The 19,361-nt window shown below is 36.0% G+C and overlaps 1 protein-coding gene across 1 annotated transcript; it reads right to left on the bottom strand.

Moving 5' to 3' along the window:
• Positions 1-13,343: 13,343 nt before the first annotated feature.
• Positions 13,344-14,365, bottom strand: LOC149199268 (uncharacterized). The gene has a single exon (XM_089399381.1). It carries the CDS (start codon positions 14,281-14,283, stop codon positions 13,699-13,701), a length of 585 nt encoding a protein of 194 aa, XP_089255507.1. The 5' UTR covers positions 14,284-14,365; the 3' UTR covers positions 13,344-13,698.
• Between the last annotated feature and the right edge of the window lie 4,996 nt (positions 14,366-19,361).

Raw genomic sequence — 19,361 nt, 5'->3', positions numbered from 1 at the left:
TGTCAAATCCAACAATTGGCATTGCGAAAGCCTTTCATGTATATATTATATTCCAACTACCTATATTTTGTTTCGATATTATTTTTCAACTACCAATGTCCATGCCAAATTCAATAAGTTCCTTACACACTATATACTATATTAAATAAATGATCTAACGACTTAAGGCCTTATATTACAGAATTGGGAAAACTTTCCTAATTAGATACAAATATCAATATCAATGTTAAATCCACCAAGTGGCATTCCAAAGTCACCACATTTAGATATTATGTCCCAATTGAAATTGTAAAGTCAATAAAGGTTACTTGACTACAACTAAAAAAATGTGTGGAGCTTGCCTCATGTGCCATTTCTTAATATTAATATATACCAAAAAGGTGTTATGTACTTTGACTCTTATCTTATCAACCTTATACTTTTTTAAATTGAACATCATATATTGTAAATTATGGTCGAAACCTTGTTATAGCACTAAGAAGTGGGGATTCCAATTTTATTTTTCATTGTCACTATGTATTGTTGGAGCTGCTTGATGATAGGTTGGATGTCCTTTACCAAACGCTCATGAGAACCCAATTCTTTCCTACCATGAATAAAATCCTTATTTCGTGAAGAATCTAGTAGATTACTTTCCCTATGCCCACACCATCAAATGTAGAGACAACAATAGCTTCAACCATGACATAATTTTCTCTAACACAAACAATAAAAAGGACTTTGTGAATATATATGCAAAAATCTCAAAATGGTAATTTCTTCTCACTCAACTTCTCTAGCAATACTACCATGGTCCAAGGAAGACAAACAAAAGTTTAGTAGATATTTTAAAACAAGTGGGATAAGTTGCAAAGCAGCTAGTCCTTGCCCCTTTGGATAATTTGATTACATTGTTATATGAAAGTTGTGGTTTAATTGCTTTGTAATTGTTTGATTGGATGCCGCACAAAATTGGGACATATATACTCATTTGGCCTATCTTTCCATAGTGAAATGATTCAATGGAATGTTTGAATGGAATTTTTCAACAAATGTTTGAAACAAACAATCTTTTTTTTACATGTGATTTACGCGGAAACTCTTCTTAAAAATATAAGAAATCAATTAAATCTTAAATAACGAATTGATAAGAAATAATTAAATCTTAAATAACGAATTAAATCTTAAATAACAAATTCATAGTTGAAAATATAAAAATTGATTAATTAAAATAAACTATATATAAATCACACATTAAATATTATTAATTATTAACTAAATTATGATAAATAAGAGTTAATAATCAATGTGAATAGAAAAATAAAGAAATAAATAAAATAATAAATTAAAGAGAATTAAGAAGTAAAGTTAATAATTAAATTGAGGATTGAAAAAAATATATTAATTAAAATAAAATATAGTTGAAATTTAGAATTAATAATAATTAAATCTTAAATAACGAATTGATAAGAAATAATATAAGAATTGAAAATAAAAAATAAAACTAAAAATTAATAGAAATTTAAATTAATAATTAATAAAGAAATTAGTTAAATTGACTCCAATCTACAATGAAAATTAATTAATTAAAAGTCAATTAAAATAAAAAATAAAACAAATAATAAAATTAAATAAAGGTAAGACTAGCATGATGAGACTCCTTGTCGTTTAATGTGGATTTCGACGGTCTGCCTCACTGGCATGATGGCTCTTTGTCGTTTGATCTGGATTTCAACTGCCTGCCTCACCAGACTTTCTGAATTTATTTCCATGGTCAATTCCGGGCAGCTAATTGAAGTCAGTTATTCTAATGGCTATGCAGCCAAGTCTATGCATTTTCGTACTTTTGAAAATACGTTCCAAACTGACGATGACTTCAGAGTGCCCTCCTCTAAACCTGCAATTGTTTGCTCATTTCATGTGTGAAATGGCAGGCAGAAGAGGTTCGACATTAGTGGTGATTATCTTGCATTTATGTTGTTTTAAAATACCTACAGAACTTTTGATTGCCTTCCTCAGATAGTGCTGTACTCAGTACTGGTATTATCGCTAGAGAATTCCAGTGACAGAAGAAATTGTCATTTTGAAATACTCTGTGTGCGCAATTTTGTTGTGTTTTTCTTTATATAATGGCTGAAGCTATGGTCGTCTCTGGATTTGTTGGTGTGGGCATAGAAAAAGTAATCAACCAGATTCTTCACCGGATAGGGATTGCTGTTCGCTACAAAAAAGAATTGGTTTCTCTTCAGCATCTGCTAACAGATATCCAACCTATCATCAAGCAGATCCAGCGATACCGCCCAGTGTTGAACAGGAAGAATGGGATTCCCTCTTCTCAGTGCTATCACAAGGTTTCACCCATCAATATATGGCTTACAAAGTTGGATTTCCTTCTCCAACAAGCTGCAGAAATGGTGCAACAATGCACAACTACACCAAGGTATATTAATGTTATTTTCCGATATCAATCAAGTAGAAAGATCGCTCATCTTATTTCAGACATTAAAGAACATCTACAATTGTCTCCTTTGGCTGCGTGGGCCCAAATTCCTGAGCTCCTGGAGGAACTCAAGCAGGAAATTGGGCAGAGTATGAAGGAAAGCATCGAAGCCATGCCTTCTTCAAGCATTTCTTCTGCAACCACATCCCAATCTCTTTCTTCAACGGGATTCTTCATCCAGGAACCCCTTATAGTCGGACAAGACAGAGCTTTTGCAACACTCGAGAAACTAGTGATCGATTCTGAGTTCTCCTGCATTGGCGTGGTTGGCAAGGGTGGATCTGGAAAGACTCTACTTTTCAAAAGAATCTTCAACAGTGAAATGGTGCGGAATGTCTTTAGCGATGGCTTATTGCTTTGGCTAACTGTTTCTCAGTTTCCGTCGTACACAAGTCTTGGAAAGGAACTCTGCCAGCAGATAGCAATGCAAACGAATAGGAGTAGTCTACGGAGGCAGTAGAATGGCCCCTTTTCCGGCCGGTGCCGGAAAATCGTCCGGCTCCGGCTACCGGAAATCTCTCCCTCTTCCACCACCATCTCTCAGCTCCACCACCACTTTCTCCGCCACCCTCCTTGACCGCCCTGACATCCCTGACCGATCGACTGACATCCCTGACCGATCGGAGAGTAATTCCTGCGAGGAGTAATGAGCTGGAATTCGGAGGGGAGTAATTCCCTCCATTCGAAATTTCCACCCGCGCCCATTCAACCTCTGATGCTCTGCGCGCACCCCTCTGCGAACTCCTTCCGCACTGCAGCTCGGAGGCCAGGTACTCTTTGCTTTGCTTTGCCTTGCCTCAGTTCGCATTGCTTCGTTAGAGGCCGTTGTAATTTGAAGCCGAAGCATTATATAGAAGTAGATCCCTTCATTACCAGTCACTCAGTTCCTATTCGTCTCTGAATTCTCGGGCATCATCATTGTCTCTGTTTTCTTCAATGGCGTTAGCCCATGGGAGAAGCTCTGGCTCCAGCGTTAAGACCTTTCTCCGGTGGCTAAACCTGGACCTGAGGGTAGGATCCTGCGCTTCAATCGCTATCATAATTCTCCTCAGGAGGAGCCCGACCCCCTGGGGCTGGGCCTTCATCGCGGCCTCGACGATCTCTGTTCTCTCCGGGGTGACCGGCCTCTCCTCTCATATCAACAGGCCATGCTTTGCCCTGCATGTATTTTTCCTTTTCCTCTCTGTGGCCGGGCAGGGGTTGGGTTCTTGATGCTTTCTTCTAGGGCTGAGCAGACCGAGCACCGCCTGAAGCCCACCACCGGAACGGAGGCGGAGGTGAGGATTCTGATGAAGGCCAACGCCGCCCTGCTGCTCGTTATGTTCTGCGCGGAGATGCTGGTGCTGATACTGGCTTGCTCACTTCAGTGCTGTGCGCCGGAGAGGGAATATGAAGGGCTTGATGTGGAGAAGAGGAAGGGGTGGGGCAGGAAGTTGGCCCAAGTTCAAGAAGAATCCATTGCCAATGCTACTGCCATGGAAGAGATCCATGCTGCTCAGTTCAATGATAAGTTTAAACAGAAATACGGCGAAGGATTCGATCCCTGATCGCTGATCCCTTCGTTTTCTTCTCTGATACTTTCAGTTTGGATTTCATTTTGATATGGGATGGATTTTATTTATCTTTCTTCAAATAAAGGGTCACACTATAGCGACTCTCTGTGGTATTGCGTTGTATGTCGTATGTACTGTATACTGTGTGAGAGTGTGCCCTGTTGGGCTTTATAGTCTATTGTTTTGAATCCTGTAGGAAACAGGGGATTACAGGCACCATATTTTGGTTTTGATTCGTTGAGAAAAACAGGGGATTTTTCTCTTGCATGATAGTAATATTTGAGAAGAACCAGATATGAATGCATTTATTCTTTATTATTCGGTGAGTTTTATCCCTCTTATACCAAGATGCATGTTTAGTATTCACATCTATGTTAGCAGATCACAGAACTGTGCTTCTTATGTTATAAATAATAAAAATATGCAAGACTATAATGTTAGCAGATAACAGTGCTTGGAGTCCATTCTAAGTCATAAAAAGGCATTCGTATCTGTAATCTCAGGGGCATTAAGCAAGAAAATGTTAAAAATCAAAATAAGAGAAACATCTTGCACTTCTCTGTTGTCCATAGATGGAACATACCAAGTCACAACAAAATACACTATCTAGCTTTGTTGGTCATAAAGTATGGTTTCGTTAGATGTAGCCAAGGAAAAGGCAATGGACCTTCAATAATCTTGCTTATGAAGTTATAGACTTTTAATCTACACTATCTAGCTTTGTTGGTCATAAAGTATGGTTTCGTTTGATGTAGCCGAGGAAAAGGCAATGGAACTTCAATAATCTTGCTCATGCACTTAATAGACTTTTAATATTGAACAATAAAGAAATGACCACAACCAACAATCTACAAAGACACCTTTACCAAACAAACATATGAGAACAACTTACAAAGTATGCTTATTCTCATTATTATTCATAGTATAACTGTATATGGACAATCTACAATGCCTCAAGCTGCTTTATTAGTCATAGAGCATGGTTTCCTTTGATGTAGCCAAGCAATGACAATGGAACTTCAATAAACTCTTGCGCATTCAGTTTTATAGACTTCTAATCTTATATACGAGGTATTGAAACAAGGAAATGACCACAACAATAATTTACAAAACCAAATTGACCATAAAAAAATACATGAGTACAACTTACAAAGATCTATCCATTCTCGTTATTATGCATATTATAATTGTATGTATACAGTCTACAATATCTCAAACTAGATAGTGCAACTTTTATCTCTGCCTTAACCCCTATTTGCCTTCACATTCTTTTATAGATCCAATGCATGTTCTTCCCTTGTGAACTCTTCCTTCCAATGTTGGGATCCTTGGCTTCTAGCTTTGCCTTTCCTCCATATTAATCCTTCTCTTACATCCAAACACTCAACGCCAATCTCCTATGTTTAGAAAGTAAACCTACTCCTCTCTAGCTTGAAGTTCATGCTTCCTTCTCCTTCATACCAATCCCATATTCCTTGCAACCAACTCTTTGCATTGTATTTCTTTATCCATAATCCTTTCAATCCTTGAACTCCAACAAACTCAACCACCACTCCAAAAATATTCATATTCTCATATCAACTCGCTTTGTACCTTAACAACCTTGAACTCCAACAAACTCAACCACCACTCCAAAAATATTCATATTCTCATATCAACTCGCTTTGTACCTTAACAACCTTTTGACTTCCTACAATGGCCTCTTCATGAACACCAACATCCACAACCTTTTGCTTATCTATGCATACATTTTTCTATGGTTTCCAAGTTTGTGTGCTAATTGTCTCCTTGCACCTTCATCCACACACTTCTTGAGCTAATACATATTGACATACATCTAGATGCTTTTGCATCAACTTCCTAGGTTAGCTAAAAAAGAGTGAAACACTTGCAAATACCCTCCATCAATTCCTAGGGAGCCTCTCAACAAAACCAAAATATATGCCTCAAAGTGTCAAAACAATCACACATATAGGTTGAACCACTCCAAAATCAACCCATTACCAAACCTCAATGCACCAATTTACCAATTATTTTATCATCCAATGCTTAAAAAAGCCACGTGGAGAGCTTATACATGTATTGTTGTGCCTTAGATAAAAAATAATAGATCTAAAACAACAAACTTTTAGGAATTAGCATCTAATTTTTTTCAAAATAAACTCATAAGTATTTGATTTAAAAGGTAGAGCCATGTTGAGTCAAAACCTAAAAAAATAAAGAAATCTTAAAGGGTCCTAATGTGTTTTCTATAGAAGCGCAAAGTTGATCTAACCAAGAGTTTAGCAAGAGAGCTCACCTTCCTCAAGGACAACTAAAGACCACCAAAAGGAGTGTTCTATGACAAAGATGTCATTTGTGATAATCTCTTGTTTCCAACATAGAAGGGGTTTGGCAACTTCTTCCTATGCCTTCTAGGTACTCTTAGCCAAAAATGAGTTACTAAGATTTTTGACAAGAGTAGGAATAATTAGAAGGTTTTAAAAGTGAAGAACACAACTCTTCTACTTCCACTTGTAAAAATTTAATAACTACTATTTCGGGTGGTTGGGCAGAATGACTACTATCTTTCCCACCTAGGGTCAAATTCTTGCTAGTGACATGATGAGCTATTGCCTTGATAAATATTGTTGCTATGGATTCGTCCCTTTCCTAGGAAAATAAATATGTAGTCTACTTGTTATATGTTGGAGATATTTTATGTTAAAATTTGCCTAGAATCTAGCAAGCATTTGTCGGAATCACAAGTTTGAGTTGTGAACTCTCCATAATTCGAGTGCACATAATCTAGCAAAAAATGTTTTACTAAGATTCTTGTTTAGAAGTGAAGAGCACAACTCTTTTACTTCCCATGGGGAGCTCCACATACTATTCAATTGCAAAGCAACAACATTCAAGCTTCATCCCCTTCTAGTGATTTTATGGTCCATTCTTTACACACATTGATGACTCCCAATCCTCCCTAATATTTTGGAGTACTATAAATAGTCCAATCTCTCTGGTCAAAGCCTATGTTCCCTTCTTAGTTGGCCTAGAGAAAAATGCACTAAAAGTTCTCAATTTTTGCATACATAGCTACTCAGGTTGAATAACAAGCAACAATATAAACACAAGCTACAACAAAATTTTTAGTGCAAATTTAATATCCTACAACTTAAAAAACATGCTTAATGAACCATTTTGCGATATAGATTTTTGTTGCAAATTTAATATCATACAACTTACAAAACATGCTTAATGAACCATTTTCCAATATACATTTTGATTCTATCGAGAATTGATTACCACACACCCCTAAAAAAAATTGGGAAAGGAAATGTTATCAACTTAGATCCAAACCCATCTTATAACTACAATCAAGATAAATAATGTCTATAAACTCGAAGGTGCTTTTGTATGAATTTTCATGTAAATAAATAACCTTGAAAATATACTTATTCACTATGGTGTTGATATGGCTCAGCATTTTCTTTTTATATATACATAATAAATTCTCCAATTAACAATAAACAAATTATAGCAATACAAGAAAGTATCATGTTAGCAAGTTTAATGAATAATGATATATGTTTTTCATCTTTCATATTAAAATTAATTATTTTAATGCATGGATTACTTAAATTAATCGTAATATAATAGATCATCATATTTGTTAACACATGGATTCACTTTGGAGCACTATGGTGGCCTAACTTTCGTTTTTCTACTAAGTGATTACCATTACGTTCTATAGGCTTACCCTTGATTTTCCACTCCCTATTGACAATGATATTGAGGTTACACTCTATTACATTTATGCATATAAGAGATTTTTACTCTCTTTTTTTGTGAATTAATAGACTTTATATTACTCCAAAAATTGGATTACATATATATCAAATGACGCACAAAGAGAGCACAACCTCTCAACCCTCCAACTTTGTTGCCTAAACGAACCACATAAATTTTCCAAACAAAATACAAATATATCAAGGCCATACAAGGCATGGTTACGTCCCCATACAAATTAGATGTTGGAGAAAGAGCAATTGCCCACAGAGGGACAACTGATTCAAATGCCCACACCAATGCTCACCCAGGAGCACATAGAAACCGTCCATTACACTGTGATTAAAGATCCATAGGGCAAATACATGCTTCTATGATAGTCACCTCCGAAGGTGCCACAACTAAAACCGCCGACTAACAAAAGGAGAAACCACCATCAACAACCCATATACAAGCAAGTCGTACACAAAAATCACGACAGTCGTATATCACTATAAGCTTATAACAATAGAAATGAAAGAAAACACCATAGACTGAAAATGAGAACCATAAACAACCCTCTCAACCCAGGAAATTTTTACTTTCAATTTAGTCTTTATACTCGTTTTTATACTAAGCATATTATATTGTAATTAATTTTAAATAAATTTTGTTATTTTTTAAATTTAGTTTTGTTTTTTAATTTTGATTTTGATTGACAAATAGTTTTTTCTTACATTTAAAATTTTATGCATCTAATCAACCAAATTTTGTAACATTCGTTTTAGGTGGAAAATATCTTTATATTCTATATGAGGAATATGCATGTTCTAATCCTTGAGGGATTATTCATTTCTCATCAACAAGGCTCAAAGTCATCATCAAATCTCATCATGTCACTTATGGAAATTTAACTTGAGTGGGGTGGATCCCATTCATTCCCCCCAACCACCTAAGTGCAACTTTTTATTTTTGCTGTAATATTTTATGTTGTAACTATATTGCAACGTCACGAGGATGGTATCCCACTTAAGCATGACATTGTTTGTATGTTTGGAAAATATCAAGATTTGAAGCAAGATTATAATCTCCTCCTTCCTATGTTAAAAAAAGAAGCACAAGACCTTTCAAGTTTGTAACACCCTATTCAAAACTTTTTACAGCGAGTACATTTGAAAAGTACTAGTAAAGGCATTAGTAGAAAAATGCATTAAAAATTTGTAAATTTATATTTATTCTTTTGAAAAGTTTGATGAAATCTTTGAGCATTGAATGCATTATGGTAATAAGCTTGACGCATTTTGTTCTCGTGACTTTCAAAATCTCATGAATAATCAAAATGAAGCACTACTTTGACACATTAAACAAAAATGTTTTAATAGAAAGTTTTCTCATGTATTTTGGGCCACCTACAAGCAACTTTCTTTCAATTTGAAAAGAACACTACATGGACTGATTCAAAATTAATCTACTTGATAGGTTTTACAAGGGATGGAATTGATAACCATGGTCAAGATTTCATACTTGGGCTAATGCAATTAGTTGCCTTTAAACCTAATCATGCCTTCAAATACAATGCTGGTATCATCCATGCACCTAAGAGTATTTACATTTAGAATGTAAATGGGGTAAATTTAGAAAAAAATATGAAAAATGAATTTGGATGAAGAGTTTCTATGAGCTCATTGAGCACTCTTATTGGAATGAGATATACACTATTTTGTGTACATAAGATATTGTATTAATATATAGAAAGAATTACATAGTAATGAACTTCAATCACAAAATAGCGAGATTTCAATTTGGTTCTTGGCTCCCACTTTTGTTACTTAGAAATAGTATGATTTACAAGCCATATCCACGTCTTCATTATATTTAAAAATAGAGAAGAAATAACATAACCAAGTGTGACTATCAAACTAATAGTCCTCACAAGAATTTTCACTCTAGCGTCACTAATATAACGTCTATTAGCAATATTTCTCTCAAAGACATTAAAATCTAGAAAACAATCCATCTTATTGGACTCTAATAAAGAGCTCTTGACTACCTAACCAAATATTTCCCCACACACTCATAGATAATGTATTTGCATATGGAAATGGGCATTGGAAAATAGAGATCAACATCATAGAGAAAAGTTACTCAACTAGTTTTGGAGCTCCCAAGGTTTAGTTATCCATCTTTGTTGGATTCACAACTAGGTAACTCATCATTGTAATGCTACTAATTATATGACTACTCATAGAATTTTGATGAATAGGCACCCCACAAAGTTTTGGACATTGTGATGCACACTACATTGGATCCAATTATTCCTACTCCTGTCAAAAATCTTAGTAACTCATTTTTGGCTAAGAGTACCTAGAAGGCATAGGAAGAAGTTGCCAAACCCCTTCTATGTTGGAAACAAGAGATTATCACAAATGACATCTTTGTCATAGAACACTCCTTTTGGTGGTCTTTAGTTGTCCTTGAGGAAGGTGAGCTCTCTTGCTAAACTCTTGGTTAGATCAACTTTGCGCTTCTATAGAAAACACATTAGGACCCTTTAAGATTTCTTTATTTTTTTAGGTTTTGACTCAACATGGCTCTACCTTTTAAATCAAATACTTATGAGTTTATGAGAATATGAATATTTTTGGACTTCACTTTTAAAACCTTATAATTATTCCTACTCCTGTCAAAAATCTTAGTAACTCATTTTTGGCTAAGAGTACCTAGAAGGCATAGGAAGAAGTTGCCAAACCCCTTCTATGTTGGAAACAAGAGATTATCACAAATGACATCTTTGTCATAGAACACTCCTTTTGGTGGTCTTTAGTTGTCCTTGAGGAAGGTGAGCTCTCTTGCTAAACTCTTGGTTAGATCAACTTTGCGCTTCTATAGAAAACACATTAGGACCCTTTAAGATTTCTTTATTTTTTTAGGTTTTGACTCAACATGGCTCTACCTTTTAAATCAAATACTTATGAGTTTATGAGAATATGAATATTTTTGGACTTCACTTTTAAAACCTTATAATTATTCCTACTCCTGTCAAAAATCTTAGTAACTCATTTTTGGCTAAGAGTACCTAGAAGGCATAGGAAGAAGTTGCCAAACCCCTTCTATGTTGGAAACAAGAGATTATCACAAATGACATCTTTGTCATAGAACACTCCTTTTGGTGGTCTTTAGTTGTCCTTGAGGAAGGTGAGCTCTCTTGCTAAACTCTTGGTTAGATCAACTTTGCGCTTCTATAGAAAACACATTAGGACCCTTTAAGATTTCTTTATTTTTTTAGGTTTTGACTCAACATGGCTCTACCTTTTAAATCAAATACTTATGAGTTTATGAGAATATGAATATTTTTGGACTTCACTTTTAAAACCTTATAATTATTCCTACTCCTGTCAAAAATCTTAGTAACTCATTTTTGGCTAAGAGTACCTAGAAGGCATAGGAAGAAGTTGCCAAACCCCTTCTATGTTGGAAACAAGAGATTATCACAAATGACATCTTTGTCATAGAACACTCCTTTTGGTGGTCTTTAGTTGTCCTTGAGGAAGGTGAGCTCTCTTGCTAAACTCTTGGTTAGATCAACTTTGCGCTTCTATAGAAAACACATTAGGACCCTTTAAGATTTCTTTATTTTTTTAGGTTTTGACTCAACATGGCTCTACCTTTTAAATCAAATACTTATGAGTTTATTTTGAAAAAAATTAGATGCTAATTCCTAAAAGTTTGTTGTTTTAGATCTATTATTCTTTATCTAAGGCACAACAATACATGTTTAAGCTCTCCACGTGGCTTTTTTAAGCATTGGATGATAAAATAATTGGTAAATTGGTGCATCGAGGTTTGGTAATGGGTTGACAACCTTGTTCATTTTGGAGTGGTTCAACATATATGTGTGATTGTTTTGACACTTTGAGGCATATATTTTGGTTTTGTTGAGAGGCTCCCTAGGAATTGATGGAGGGTATTTGCAAGTGTTTCACTCTTTTTTAGCTAACCTAGGAAGTTGATGCAAAAGCATCTAGATGTATGTCAATATGTATTAGCTCAAGAAGTGTGTGGATGAAGGTGCAAGGACTCCATTAGCACACAAACTTGGAAACCATAGAAAAATGTATGCATAGATAAGCAAAAGTTTGTGGATGTTGGTGTTCATGAAGAGGCCATTGTAGGAAGTCAAAAGGTTGTTAAGGTACAAAGCGAGTTGATATGAGAATATGAATATTTTTGGAGTGGTGGTTGAGTTTGTTGGAGTTCAAGGTTGTTAAGGTACAAAGCGAGTTGATATGAGAATATGAATATTTTTGGAGTGGTGGTTGAGTTTGTTGGAGTTCAAGGATTGAAAGGATTATGGATAAAGAAATACAATGCAAAGAGTTGGTTGCAAGGAATATGGGATTGGTATGAAGGAGAAGGAAGCATGAACTTCAAGCTAGAGAGGAGTAGGTTTACTTTCTAAACATAGGAGATTGGCGTTGAGTGTTTGGATGTAAGAGAAGGATTAATATGGAGGAAAGGCAAAGCTAGAAGCCAAGGATCCCAACATTGGAAGGAAGAGTTCACAAGGGAAGAACATGCATTGGATCTATAAAAGAATGTGAAGGCAAATAGGGGTTAAGGCAGAGATAAAAGTTGCACTATCTAGTTTGAGATATTGTAGACTGTATACATACAATTATAATATGCATAATAACGAGAATGGATAGATCTTTGTAAGTTGTACTCATGTATTTTTTATGGTCAATTTGGTTTTGTAAATTATTGTTGTGGTCATTTCCTTGTTTCAATACCTCGTATATAAGATTAGAAGTCTATAAAACTGAATGCGCAAGAGTTTATTGAAGTTCCATTGTCATTGCTTGGCTACATCAAAGGAAACCATGCTCTATGACTAATAAAGCAGCTTGAGACATTGTAGATTGTCCATATACAGTTATACTATGAATAATAATGAGAATGAGCATACTTTGTAAGTTGTTCTCATATGTTTGTTTGGTAAAGTTGTCTTTATGTTTGTTTGGTAAAGTTGTCTTTGTAGATTGTTGGTTGTGGTCATTTCTTTATTGTTCAAGATTAAAAGTCTATTAACTGCATGAGCAAGATTATTGAAGGTCCATTGCCTTTTCCTCGGCTACATCAAACGAAACCATACTTTATGACCAACAAAGCTAGATAGTGTAGATTAAAAGTCTATAACTTCATAAGCAAGATTATTGAAGGTCCATTGCCTTTTCCTTGGCTACATCTAACGAAACCATACTTTATGACCAACAAAGCTAGATAGTGTATTTTGCTGTGACTTGGTATGTTCCATCTATGGAAAACAGAGAAGTGCAAGATGTTTCTCTTATTTTGATTTTTAACATTTTCTTGCTTAATGCCCCTGAGATTACAGATACGAATGCCTTTTTATGACTTAGAATGGACTCCAAGCACTGTTATCTGCTAACATTATAGTCTTGCATATTTTTATTATTTATAACATAAGAAGCACTGTTCTGTGATCTGCTAACATAGATGTGAATACTAAACATGCATCTTGGTATAAGAGGGATAAAACTCACTGAATAATAAAGAATAAATGCATTCATAACTGGTTCTTCTCAAATATTACTATCATGCAAGAGAAAAATCCCCTGTTTTTCTCAACGAATCAAAACCAAAATATGGCGCCTGTAATCCCCTGTTTCCTACAGGATTCAAAACAATAGACTATAAAGCCCAACAGGGCACACTCTCACACAGTATACAGTACATACGACATACAACGCAATACCACAGAGAGTCGCTATAGTGTGACCCTTCATTTGAAGAAAGATAAATAAAATCCATCCCATATCAAAATGAAATCCAAACTGAAAGTATCAGAGAAGAAAACGAAGGGATCAGCGATCAGGGATCGAATCCTTCGCCGTATTTCTATTTAAACTTATCATTGAACTGAGCAGCATGGATCTCTTCCATGGCAGTAGCATTGGCAATGGATTCTTCTTGAACTTGGGCCAACTTCCTGCCCCACCCCTTCCTCTTCTCCACATCAAGCCCTTCATATTCTCTCTTCGGCGCACAACACTGAAGTGAGCAAGCCAGTATCAGCACCAGCATCTCCGCGCAGAACATAACGAGCAGCAGGGTGGCGTTGGCCTTCATCAGAATCCTCACCTCCGCCTCCGTTCCGGTGGTGGGCTTCAGGCGGTGCTCGGTCTGCTCAGCCCTAGAATAAAGCATCAGGAATCCCAGCCCCTGCCCGGCCACAGAGAGGAAAAGGAAAAATACATGCAGGGCAAAGCATGGCCTGTTGATGTGAGAGGAGAGGCCGGTCACCCCGGAGAGAACAGAGATCGCCGAGGCCGCGATGAAGGCCCAGCCCCAGGGGGTCGGGCTCCTCCTGAGGAGAATTATGATAGCGATTGAAGCGCAGGATCCTATTATCAGGGCCAGGTTTAGCCACCGGAGAAAGGTCTTAACGCTGGAGCCAGAGCTTCTCCCATGGGCTGACGCCATTGAAGAAAACAGAGACAATGATGATGCCCGAGAATTCAGAGACGAATAGGAACTGAGTGACTGGTAATGAAGGGATCTACTTCTATATAATGCTTCGGCTTCAAATTACAACGACCTCTAACGAAGCAATGCGAACTGAGGCAAAGCAAAGCGAAGAGTACCTGGCCTCCGAGCTGCAGTGCGGAAGGAGTTCGCAAAGGGGTGCGCGCAGAGCATCAGAGGTTGAATGGGCGCGGGTGGAAATTTCGAATGGAGGGAATTACTCCCCTCCGAATTCCAGCTCATTACTCCCCGCAGGAATTACTCTCCGATCGGTCAGGGATGTCAGGCGATCGGTCAGGGATGTCAGGGCGGTCAGGGAGGGTGGCGGAGAAAGGTGGTGGTGGAGCTGAGAGATGGTGGTGGAAGAGGGAGAGATTTCCGGTAGCCGGAGCCGGACGATTTTCCGGCCGGTGCCGGAAAAGGGGCCATTCTACAGCCTCCGTAGACTACTCCCAAACGAATATGCATGATGTGGAATATAATCTGAACCCAGAAGGTGTAAAAATCTAGATGAATCAGAGTATGCAGGCAAAGAGATTTGCCTTGTTCCTAGATGACGTATGGGGAGATGGTGCGAAATTGCTGGAAGAATTAGGTGTACCCTTGCTAACCAATCACTCGACCTCCAGAGTTATTGTGAGTTCGAGGGATAACAGAGCATTGTTCGAGATGGGGGTTAATGCAGAAAGGTCCACAATAAAAATGGAGGATTTGACGGAAGATGAGAGTTGGCCGTTGTTTTCTCATCACGCTTTTCCATATAGTAATAGAAATCCGCCAGTAGGCATTGAGGAGAAAACGGCGAGGGTTGTGTGTGCCAGGTGTGGAGGGCTTCCCCTTGCGATCAAAGCAGTTGGGAGGTCAATGGCAGGCATTACTGATCCAAAAGAATGGGAGTTCGCAGTCGGGAGGCTGCCAAACGCCGACGCCCAAGACCTTCGAGAAGCTCTGTATGATCCACTGAGGTGGAGTTACGACGCCCTAGGCAGGTACGACATTAATCTGCAATTGTGCTTTCTATACCTATCTGCCTTTTTAGAAGACGAGATCATCTGGATCGAACGTCCGATTATACTGTTTCTAGGCGAAGGGCTACTTGCAAGAAAGAATGGGCGCAGCAACGACCCATTGGAGGTGGGGAGAATTTACATAAACCTTTTGGCGGATCGTTGCTTGATCGAACCTACATTGAGAGACGTGGATGGATCCGTGGTGTATTTCAGGATGCACGACGTCCTGCGTGATTTAGCAATACAAATCGCTGAGCGGGAAGAAAACTTCTACTGCCGTGCAGGTAAGGGTTTGGCAGCCTTAACTGAAGATGAATGTTCAGGGCGCACTCGGTTTTTCTTGAACTACAAGAAATTGAGATCACTTCCAGTGTCGTTCCGAGCTCCAGAATTGTCCTCGTTGATGTTGGCTGGAAATGCAAATTTCAGAGAGATTCCAAGAAAAATGATTAAGAGTATGGTTTCCCTTAAGATTTTGGATCTGAAGGGGACGTCCCTCCGGTCATTGCCGGAGAGTGTAGGGTGTTTGAAACAGTTGGTATTCCTCGGGTTAGAAGGGGTGCCCATTACCAAGCTGCCTGCCTCACTTACAAATCTTGTATCCCTGGAAGTCCTTCTACTTTGTGGGTCAAAAATCAAAGAGTTGCCGTCTGACATTCATAGGCTAAGATCCCTAAAGGTTTTAGGGCTTGAGAACTGTAAAGATTTACAATATCTGCCTTGGCGTATGTCACAGCTTACCTCTTTGCAGTACTTAATGATCACTGGTTGCAGTCGGATGTGGACAAAAAATGACAGAAGAAGCCCTAAAATGGTGGCTTCTATCAATGATTTGCACACTCTAACCCAGCTGAAGCAGTTATACCTGGATAACAATGGAGAATTCATTAGCAGGGGAACAATGGGCAGTATGGATCAATTAGAGACTCTGCAATTGAGATTCACAGCGCTCACAAATTTACCAAATGACTTCTTCAGTCTGTCTAAGCTGAAAAGGCTTTTGTTAAAATGTCCTTGTGTGGTGAAAATGGAGAGTAGGTTTTACACATTTGAGAATTTAAGCTGGCTTAGGTTGGAGGGATGCAACAAGTTGGAAGAACTTCCAGATTTACATAAACTTAGAAATTTAAAAAAATTAGAAATTATAAACTGTTCTAAATTAGAAAAATTTCCTGAAAATTTTGGTACAAAAGGAACATTTCCTTTATTGAAAATATTTTCAATAATTTTCTTAAAAAATTTAGAAGAATTACCCTTGATAGAAGAAGGTGCAATGCCTTCACTTCAAATATTCACTTTGATGTCATGTGAAGCATTGAGGATGTTACCAGAATGTTATTTGAATATTAAAAAGCTTCAAAAAATAAGACTCTGGGGCTGTTCAATGGTGATAGAGAATCTAGACAAAATCAACAAAGCAAATAAAACAGTAGAAATAGTAACAAAGTCTACAAGAGAGGTCATACATTTTTTAGAAAGATGGGTTAGAACACAAAATATAAAAGAACATTATTTTTATGATGAATTTTGGTGTAGTGAATTTTCTCTCTTTTTACAAGAGATCGGGGAGAGGACTGGGGAAATGTCCACTGGAACTTTAGGATTATGTAATTTTTACATGGAGTCACTTTAGACTTCCAAATTTTTATAATATATGTCTTGACATGTTCCTTATTTCCAGATTTCTTATTGAAGTATGATGCTTAAAAAATGATGTCATAAAATTTCAAAATTGTTCAGAATATCTCATTTTAAGCTTTTAGGATTATGTAATTTTTACATAGAGACACTCTACACTTCCAAACTTTTATAATATATGTCTTAACATGTTCGTTATTTCCAGATTTTCTATTAAAGTATGATAATATTATGATGCACTCAATATATTTAAAAAATGATGTCATGAGATTTCAAAATTGTTGAGAATATCTCATTTTAAGCTTTAAAGTAATGATTGATAATTCAATACATTACTTCCAAACTTCTATAATATATGTCTTAACATGTTCCTTATTTCCAGATTTCCTATTAAAATAGGATGATATTATGATGCACTCAATATATTTAAAAAATGATGTCATAAAATTTCAAAGTTGTTCAGAATATCTCATTTTAAAATAATGATTGATAATTCAATACATTAATGAGTTATGATGTGTTATTACATTGATGCCATCCAATTTGAAGTTATTCAAAATATATCATTTTAAGCTCGAAAGTAATGATTCATAATTGAATGCATTGATGGTTGATTGATAATTTTGTCCTAAAGTAGATTTGTTTTATATATCCCATGGATTTAGATTCTCTTCTTTATCCTTAGCCTTTTTTTTTATCTTTTTTATTTTTTTATTACGAGGTTGTTTTTTTTTCTCTTTCACAATTTTCTTTTTAAATAATATCTTATATTTAATTTTTTTTGGTATATCCGTTTTTTATTCTTTAATCTTATTTTATTTATGTGTTTTTAGTTTTTTCATATCCTTAATTTAATTCTAATTTAATTTAGATCTTAAAATATTATCTTGAATATATTTTATTTAATTAATGGTATTACTATATAATTATTCCTTTACCTAATTTATAACCCGGTCACATGTAGCCATTGCAATTTAGAGGTTGGAATGACTGGCATCTATATTTAACTAGTTGCCATGAGCTATTCTACTTACATCAAATTGAAAAGACTACCTAATTACGTTGAATAACGTTAAATTGAAAAGGCTATCTAATGGCATTGAATTGCATTAAATTGAAGAGGCTATCTAATTGCATAGAATTGAAAGGACTATTATAGTTGCATAAAATTGGAAGGACATAATTGTATTGAACTGAAATCTTAATCTACTGTAACAACTTAAACCCTGTTCTATTCAACAAAATCTAAAATCGAACTATTTGAAATCAAACTTGTTGCATGAGCTAAAGAGATGAAATGGAATTTCAACTATGATAGATTACTAATGTGTGAAATAGACATCTGAATCAATTCACCCATTTAAATCTGAGACTAAGTGGAAAATATTAATGAGAAAAACTAACAACTAAAATATTTTTCGTTTTTTTTTTTAAATTTAGAGATCACTCAATACTATGCAACAAAATCAACAATGAGTAAACGGACAAGAACTAAACAGAATAAACTAAATGCAAATCCAATTGTAACTAATTGAAATAACAGTGAAGTCAAGAAATATAGACTATCTTACAGCTCTCCAGGGTGCCCTCCTGTTGAGTGTAAGACGTTATAATTCAAATCAAATCAACTATATACGCATGTGCACTTTAGGAACAAAGAATTTGTATTGATAAAAGCAGAGAGTCTTTAACACAATTTAAAATAGATTAATCAACATATGTCATCCATTATCTCGACTCACGAATCAATGATATATTTATACATTAGCGAATTAACCATTTAATGAAATAAATGTCGAGGGGCATGTTTATAGATCAACAACACAATTTTTGATTTTGACTACAAAATATATCTAAGAAGATTTGCTCTATCATAGCAAATCATGAAAATATTCGTCTACACATTAGCCACATGAAATTCACTCACTTGATATTCTTTTTTCCATGCTTACTTGATGCCAAAACTGCTTGTTGAAACCCTTGCACTCAAACAAAATGGTGTTGAACTGGATGTTTGACCAAACAAATTCTCAATCTAGTCAATCTTTTGAGTTTCCACAATACGTGGGTGGGCATGTGCTTGAAATTTGGAATCTGTCTATATCCTTTATTCGCCTTGAAAGTCTCTGCACCCTGTCTAACCATGGATTGAGCTACAGAAAATTCAGTTAGCTACGAAAATGTGACAATTCGGTAGCCAAAGAGATATTTTAATTGATTTCATAAAGAAAGTCTAAATTATTAGTGATAAATGATTTGATACCCTTTGTTACAGCTGAAATGGAATTGATGACCTTATGACCTGTAAAGATATACCAAACCATATATGGGATGGATGGAAAATAACGAAAAAGGATGTCAAAATTGAGGACAATTCAAGAGTCCAAC

This window comes from Pinus tabuliformis, chromosome 2_1, assembly GCF_031772625.1.
Source record: "Pinus tabuliformis cultivar Carrire ecotype Pingquan chromosome 2_1, CPIR1, whole genome shotgun sequence".
NCBI lineage: Eukaryota > Viridiplantae > Streptophyta > Pinopsida > Pinales > Pinaceae > Pinus > Pinus tabuliformis.
The sequence above is the reverse complement of the archived record's forward strand: the minus strand, read 5'-3'. Positions and strand labels throughout refer to the sequence as shown.